The sequence below is a fragment of the Diplotaxodon limnothrissa genome, linkage group LG20 (assembly GCF_057381915.1).
Source record: "Diplotaxodon limnothrissa isolate DT_005_m linkage group LG20, D_limnothrissa_male_GT1.1, whole genome shotgun sequence".
Lineage (NCBI taxonomy): Eukaryota > Metazoa > Chordata > Actinopteri > Cichliformes > Cichlidae > Diplotaxodon > Diplotaxodon limnothrissa.
In genome coordinates, this window is record NC_140615.1 from 32,872,818 (window position 1) to 32,881,657 (window position 8,840).

At 38.9% G+C, this 8,840-nt stretch overlaps 1 protein-coding gene across 1 annotated transcript; it reads right to left on the reverse strand.

The window, feature by feature from the left end:
- Positions 1 to 2,869: 2,869 nt before the first annotated feature.
- Positions 2,870 to 7,781, reverse strand: cbln4 (cerebellin 4 precursor). Its single transcript, XM_085344350.1, has 3 exons — positions 7,515 to 7,781; positions 6,112 to 6,228; positions 2,870 to 3,067 (listed from the first exon to the last, which is right to left on the reverse strand). The coding sequence occupies exons 1-3, from the start codon at positions 7,779 to 7,781 to the stop codon at positions 2,870 to 2,872; spliced, it is 582 nt and encodes a 193-aa protein (XP_085200476.1).
- Positions 7,782 to 8,840: the final 1,059 nt, after the last annotated feature.

Here is an 8,840-nt window from a genome sequence, read left to right on the forward strand (position 1 = left end):
CAAATAATACGTGAACAACCAACAGGCAGAAACGTACGCTCGAAGAGTGAAAGTGAACATCTAGAACACTTCAGAGAGGCTTAAGCTGATGAGGGTGTAGCTTTTCATTTCAGGACGAAATAATGATGGAAATAGGCTCTCCTAGGGTTGATTTTTAACAGCGCACACTGCACCAGCAGCACACACTGCAGCAAGGGCTGTAACTACTGTAGAGATGAAGAGGGGAACCATTATATACTGTAAGTGCACATTGAGCTGGAGTAACAATTAAGGAGTTTATTAATTCATCAGTTATCCCAGGCCACCCAGTGGAAACGACTTATGCTCACAGACTGTGACAGGAATCTGTTTATTATCAGCATGTTAACTAATTAAGGTTCTCAGATGCCCATTAAACTTTATTAAGGTCCATAAACCAGTTGACTTGTGTAAGATCTATTAGGAGAGCACATGTAGGAATTTTGTTTTTTATGCTTTGAATTTTGAACGAGTGCATTTTAACACAAATCCAATTATCTGCAGGTAATCAGAAACATATTTGCGCTCTTACAGTACAATATCTGCAGTCGCCACTGATTCATTCTTAACACTTTCCATGGTTGTGTGGAGGCACTCAGCATTTGGTTAAGGTCAGGGAGAGATTATGGTCTTTGTTCACTATAGAAAAAAGGCAACAGAGACATGAAGCACGATTTACTTTATTCACATTTGACCAAAGCCATAATCTTTCCCTTACTGCAGTATCTAATTTCTTTTTTTTTTCTATTTTTTTCTTATTTTCTTTTTTGCCCTCTGGGCAGAAAAACGAACACACTGTAAACATAACACTGACCTATGCCGTCATCGTAGTTGATTTCGTGAGCTTTTTGGCACACAGTTGCCAGTTAATTAAACAATTAAGCAAATCGAGCGCAGCACTAGTCCTCATTTAAAGTCATGCTTCTGGCCACCTGACATATTTAAGTCTACCATCTTTCTTGATTTTTGCTCTGCTTTGGTTCTCCATTAACTCTGGGTTAGCAGTGGTGCCTTGACGCATTGGATGAGGCAAAACTGTACTGCTTGATTATGCTATTATGTTATCTTGACTATTTAGCATGGTCAACTTAACAAACATCATGCATTTACTTAAAAAAAAATAGTCCTTTATTTAAAATTCAAATAAAAGACAAAAAATAAAGGCATAGAGTTGGTTCGGGATACCAGGATCTCGTACAGGACAGAATAGGGAGTGTTTTTGACCATAAAGCCTTTCTTGTAAAGGCAACCGGCCAGAAGCTTCCATCACAAGATATAAGAAGTTACACACAGGGCACAACAAAAGGCCCAGGCAGCAGAGGATTTCTGCGCCTTCTGAGATCTGCGCGGTAATCACAGGAAGAGTGATGGAAAGCTGAAGCAATCAACCGCCACCTCGGCTGCACACTGCTGAAAGCAGATTGGTTGAGAGAGCCTTGGAGACAAAAGCAGCTGAAAGCAATCATTAATGGTCCTTCTGCTGACTCACCTAAAGAAACCTTTAAGGACTTTTACTTCTTCCTATTGTTGACTAAAAGCTCTCGTTTCTTAATTTAAGCTTGTGCTGAAATAAACAGCACGAAACTTTTGGCTTCTACAGAGGGTCAAAAGCAAAATACCACCAAACAAAAGGAGAGCTTCACAGCAAAAAGATTAATGCAAAAGAATTGTTTTATTAGATTTGTCTTGCTTTCATTGTGGTTGAAAGCCAAATTCCTACCTGAAATAAGTCTGACTGCCCGGCGTAACTGAACACGGAGAAGAAAGTGTCCTATTAAAACAGTTGGCATGAATCATATTTCCCTGACAAATGTGTTTTATTCTGTTTTCGCTTGTTGATCGATTAAGTTTAGCTACCAAAACTCAGTTAGGTATAGAAAAACATCATGGTTTCACTTTTAAACAAGCCCCTGTGACCTGATGCGTCACTACACCAAAGGACACCCTGTACTTATCTCACAACTTGAGCGTCAATGTGCCAGGAATGAGATCCGACTGAAAGCAGACTCCTCACATTTTCTTTGTGTGTCCTTTCAATCAGTTTGTTTTTGTTTATTTGTATGTTTTGTGCTCATTTTGTATCTTTTTGTGCTACTGTGGTTTAGCTGCATGTCTTTGTGGATCATTTGATCTTTTTCTCTTCATGGTAATTTAAAGCCCTTTGTGGTAATTTTCTGTGTTCGTGGGCCTCGTTTAGTAAAATTCTGAAGGTTAAGCCTGCGAGGTGATGTGGCTTGTGGCCACTTCAGCAATTTTTAAATCAATTTTAAATTACTTTGTTTGATTAAGGAATTTCCAATAGCATTGTTTTAGGCAATCGGTGACCTACATTACTGCTATCCCTCACGTATCCTGGAACAATTTGGTCCAGAAAAGACATTCCCCATTACTTAGCAATACAAATACTTGGTTGATGACAAGCTACACAGGTAACAGGCATACGGTTTACTCTCAAAAGGCAGATGTCTTTGAATGCAACCGCTGTCATGGGAAAAAACATCAGTATGCTAAACATATTCCGACAAGTGAAAGTCTGAAAAGTACTTTTGAGATGTTTTAGTGTTCCTCTCTGAGGCTGCTTGAGTGACAGGAACATACAGTAGCGATAGGGAACATTTCAAGTCTCTCTTTCATCTGGACGGGGACACAGCACTTCCAGCGAACGTGAACCATTTCCAAAGTCTTATTTTCCTCTCTATGTTGGGATCCATTTCCATCTATCATTTTTCAACATTTTGGCAAGATCCAACTGATGCAGCAGCAATGTTTTGATTATACTGTGACAACACATTATGAAGAAGTCAGTAAGCTTACAATCTTTTTTTCTTTTTTCTTTTGTTTTTTTCTTTTTTTACAGAGGAAACACAAGAAAGCCAGAAAATGTTGAGTATTGCCATCCACCAACTAGGTTTCCTTTCTCCAGCTTTAGGTAGACTTTGTCCTCTTTTTCAAGATAGAGCAGAACTCCATTAGTGGCTGCCTCGCGAGTTACATCTTTGTCACCCGCAAAGGCAGAGATGACTGGTTTCCCATTCAACATCAAGTTCACCTGGATGATCCAACAGAAGTAACAATTAGCAAGAGTACAGCAGGAAAAACGGAATCTAAGATGTGGGTCAGCATAGTTTATTTCTTATTTGTAATTATGTCACTTGACCTCTTACATGGAGACGGTAATGTTAAACCCACTATACAAACACTTAAGTGCACTTACTGTGTACAGAGTGGAAGAGGGAGGAATATAAAGTCTTTTCTCCTTTTTTTTTTAACCCCTTTTGCAGCAGTGAATATTTTTTAAAGGCAACATTGAGATGTACATGAGATTATATCTGCATGTGTTTTATAAGGTAGCTACAGTGGCTAACAAACAGTGCAAAATTGACTTTAGGAGCACTTTGCCTTTTGGATCGCTTTATCCTCTAATGTTTTTAGCACCTCGTCATGTGTCAATCAGCACTATCATTTTTGTGTTAATGGTAGTTGCTGCAACCATCAAGGAACTGTTGCAAAGTTAAATAAAGTTAACTTTATTTAAAAGCTGACTTTCTTCTAGAGTTTAGCTTGGGACTGGTCTGCTTTGCACTGACAGCAGTTCTTTCACCAATTATCACTCAATGCCACTGAATGTCATTGATTGTCTGTGGTCAGTCGTCTTTAAATATGAAGATGCTAATTATGGCAGATATATGCTGATTAGTGAGATTAGAGGGCTACCTACACATTACACCTACAGGAGCGGCTCAGCCCTGGAAACCCATACCACAAAGCTCCCCGCAGATTTTTTTTTTTTTCCCCCTTTTGGCTGTCCCGTTTGGCTCTTTTGCCATCAGAATTATTGTCTAAAGGCGAAGAAAGATGCCCAACGGATGCCCGGCAGATTTTAATGCCAGACGAGGTTTGAAACTCTGCAGTTACTGAGTCAGTGTGTTGGTGGCTTTTAGGCACCATTATAACTCAGTCATTTAAATGGTTTGTTGTGATTCCTAAATGCTTCCACTTTTTAATAATGCCACTTAAAGATGATTGTGGAATATCTTGGAGGGAAATTTTTTCACAAACTTACCTTTTTCCACAGCGGCATCCTATCGCAGTATTCAAATTCAGTGAATTCTGTAGAACGACTCATTCTTTGGCAAATGTTTGTAAAGGCAGTCTGCACGGCTATGTGTTTGATTGTATACACTTGTGACAATGGCAGTGAAAACACTATTAAGAGGTCTGGTCCAATACTTTTATCTGTATAGCTTATCTGTACTTTGTGTCAACGTAATATTGCACAGCTTTGATATAATGTATAAGTGAACCTGATTAAAATACTAATTTGTTAAGTGACGAGATCATTTTAGAAGCTAGCCAACTAGCGTTTCTACTTAAATGTAAACGCTAGTTCGTTATTTCGTGAGGAAGTTTTCAAGCAACAGTTTCAATAAGCAAGGACGCTACAGTCTGCTAGCTACAATTTAGTTGAGTCTGTTTTGCGCTAGTTGATGATTAGTAGACTTCATTTCCAAGGTAACATTTGCTATTGTTGCTCACTGTTGTCACTCTATTGGAGTGGAAGACTTATTAAATGAGGCATCAGAGAGCCAGAATTAACATCATATTGTTCTGACATAAAAGCAGTCTACAGGTTCTGAGAGAAGTTACGTTACTACTCATCCATACACTGACAACTGGCAAAGCACTTTATATAAGGAAAATTCTCTGTAGTGCTCTATTGAAAAAGTAAAAGGTATCAAATACCCCACCAAAACTCAAAAAGAGACAATTACTCTTCAAAGTAATGAAATAAAGGAGTAAAACATTAAAAATGTTCAAATTAGAAAAACAAAACTTTTAGCAACATTAATTTTTCTTTTGCTTTTACAAGAACGCTGGCTTGCCAGTAATGCAAACTCGGGTGTTACTAACTCTCAAACAACCAAAATTGTAAGGGGGAAGAAATGCTGCACTAGTTTCCTGTTTTCTGTTCTAAGCAGCATAGCTGGGGGCAAAGGAACATCAAGCAAATTGGTTACAGATGTGCTCATAGACACATGAATTTTGCCTATCAGAATCCTCCAAAAAATTGTTATCGCACCAAAGAAAATCATGTGTGCTGATGGGGATAAAATCTCTCCCTTAAAATCATCTTCATCATAATACTTTAATGGAGGAATCACTAGGTGAGATAGTGTGATCCAGATTAACCTAAAATCAGAATTTGACAGCAAATTACTTATTAAGAAGCTTCAAACTGAGGCAATACAAAGGCTCATGATACTAGTGAAACAAATGCACTGACATGGGAATGTAGCACGTGTATCTGAGAAAACCAAGAGCAGCAATGATGCATATCACCAACTACTGTGTGTTACCTTCCTAGTTCATTTTTTTTTTCACTTTAGCTACTTAATATTCTTATCAAGGCGGATGAACTTTGGCATTTGTACAATTAAATATTTGCAGAGGTAATTGTATTTTAAGCCATTATATTTCAACATGGTCATTTTAAATTCAAATGAAATTCTCGTTAGTTAGTCACCGAAAATATAACCTTGGCATCGAGCAGGTTTATTCAAACCTTTAACCTAACACATTTTTTCAAGTCATATCAGTATGAGGTGTTTGTGCTTTTTGTTTAATGTGTGTGGGTGTGGAAATGCGGTGGTGGTGATTCATGGAATAAAACAATTAATCCAATCAATTGATAGTGAGACAGCATTTTTTTTTCAAATGTCGCTGAATGTTTTCTATTGCAGATTACATGCAAAAATCTATTAAATAAATAAGTAAATAGAAATAATTATCTTAAAATGAATTTTAGGTCCACCTTGCCTTCATTAGTAGTTGTTCGTAGTATTAGTTGGTGCCACTGCTTTTCTATTGAGATTTTGTGTGATGGGATTTGGAGTCAGTGGTAGTGTCCGAATAATAAATTGGAATAATAATGCAATTTATTGTTTTCCCTTTTCCAGAAGTAAGGTGTTCTTCCCTGCGCAAATAATTTCTTTATTGTCCCAGAGAAAGATATTTTGTCCCAGCCAGACACTGAAATGGGGTTTTACAATTGAGTCAACTGCACAGATGTGTAAAATGAACATAAAGTGATACCTGTATGGTTTGGCTCTGGTACACTTTAATCACGTGGAAGTTAAAACTGTAGACTCCTTTCCTCGGGGACAGAAATACTGATTCAAATGTGAAGTAGTTTCCTATATTCACAAGAACCTGTGAAAGGAGGGAGGAAACAAAGAATGCGACAAAGGTGTTTATATACTCAGCACTTCAATAAAGGTTTTAATTTCAAATGGGCTTTGGGATTAAATATTTAAATAGGACATCAGCCAAGCACACTTCACTGTTGTGGCTACCAGGTCGCTTTCCTGATCAGACACAAAGTGAGTGTGACACACTTCAAAAAACATTTAATTCAGGCTTCCTTCTCGAGAGACCTAAACCTAGCAAGTGAATTTCCAACTCCACAAAAAAACAAGTGATGCGTAAACTAGATGATAGCCGGAACCCAACAACAGATTTTATAGATTAATTCCACTTTGCAGCAACAAAAACAAGAGAATTTCTTTTGTTCAGGTTTAATGTGACTGAGAAACTATTTCTATTAAGATACAAACAGTAGAAATAACATTGGCTACTTCTGTATGTTAAAAACAATTCAAAATGAACACACTGGTATATGAAGGAGATATTTTCATCCTACGGTCATATAAACATAGAATATTTAAAATAATATGGAATGTGAACTTGACTGGGTTATCGCTGTAGGCATGAAAGGCTCCTGCAGAATCTCATACACTTGAATTCCACCTGTTAAGACTCAGCCAGGACCTTTGACATGGGTTGCTTTCATGGCAACAGCATGCATGATCCACACCAATCATATCTCTGGTAGTGCAGTATGACACCAAAAGATCACGTTATGTAATGTCATGTAAATGAGAGGGCAGAGGATCAGTTGTGTGATATGGTTACAAACACCTTACACTGCCCACCGATGCATGACTAATCGAGTTCTTGTTGTTTTCGCTGCTGCTTGATTTGTTTGGGTGTATTTATGTAGGTGAATGTGTGGATGGCGCGCGTAGTCGAGTGCGCGCGTGCGTGGCGGGGGTAGCTTGAGGCAAAATGATGGGTGCGTGTTCAGGCTCTGCAGGATGCCCGCCCTCAAACATAATCCAGTCACTTTCAAGCCTGCTTGCGTGTGATTATGTGCACTTGAACGGTGTCCACATGCCAACCGATGCCACCAGAAACCAGCTTCAAACTAAACTGAGCTGCAGCTATACTTAAAGCTGCAAACATGTTCTGTCAAAGTCAAAACTGGGCTTAAAGATAAATATTTGTACTAAAACAATAGACCCAAGTACCTTCGTTCATAGGGAAATTTTATGGAAAAGACAGGAAAGATTTTGAAAGTGCTATTAATATATATTTAACCACTTTTGTCATTAGTGTTGTTCATGAAAAAAAAATAAAAAACAAAAAACGGTCCTAACCTGATCGAAGTAGATTATTCTTGTTTTGTTGCTCATTTCCGACGGTTCGTGGTTGTTGCTCCGGACTGCAGAGAAAGCCACCTTGGAGTTGGCGGCGCGCACCGAGATGCCGAGCGGAGAGGATGAAGCCTTCCAGTCCGTTGCCGGATTAGAGTCGCAGACCACGAGACATTTGCCCTCCAGGACGATCGGTTCCGTGTCATTCTGAGCTCTCACAACCTCAGAGATCACAGTCCAGCTGAGCATCAGTAGGAGTGAAGTAACCATGGCTCTTCTCTGTCTGTGACAACTGTGGCAGCGCAGATTCAGAGACCGTCTCCTGCACCACACAAGTTTCCGTGTCCCTCCACTGCTCTCCCCCGCTGCAGACGCGTCTGACGCTGTAAAATTCGCTTACTGGATCCAAAGATGTGCCATATCCAAGTGAAACACAAACAAAAAAGCAGAATCCCTTTAAAGTCTAAATCTTCTTTTGAAGAAACCCCCCCACAAAAAAAACCTGAAAAACACGAAAATCACCGATTGTTTTCTATGCGTCTCATTTTCAGGTAGACTTTATTAAAAGCTCGTGGATCAGAAAAAAGTAGACCATCCAGTGCGTGAGGGGATCAGTCGATAAATCGTCCATAGCCTTCACTCCCACTCCAAATAACGCGTCTGACAATATCTGTTCCGCAGTGATATGCTGCTTGTGTGCGCGCCCAGCCATCCACTTTACGCACGCACGTGTGCTAGAAGTTATAATTAACGGTCGCTGCGTAAATTCCCTAAAGCTTTCATTCCTCTATTTCCTCATTAAATAACCACAAAGCAAAGTATACATTCAACAAATGACCGTATTAATGATGAAAACTGAACAGACACTGAACATATATTGATAGTTCCTCCGGTCCTTTCCTCTGATCCAGAAACAAACTCCTTAAATAATTATCCCCAAACATATTTCTGATGATTTCACAGTTTTAAATTACTCTATGATGGAAGTACATCGCTGCATCTGTCACCAAGCAGGAGTTTCACTTCCCTGGTATCTCCCTGTCCACTCCGGCTGCAGGTTTCACTGTAATGTGGTGACTCATCATAATCTCATTGCACAGGTGGGCTGAATTTGACTCATGGTACTATGATCTTTCACATAAGTCATTGATGGGACTTTTATGTTGTTGCTATCATTCTTGAATCCAGCACTGTCTTCACTACTTGCAGCTTTAAAATTAAAAAATAAACAAATATATAAAAAAAATTCAACTTATTTCTGGATCTGGAAGGCAAAAACATTCCACACCTACTTACAGACCTCTACTTTAATTTCACTAATTTTACCTG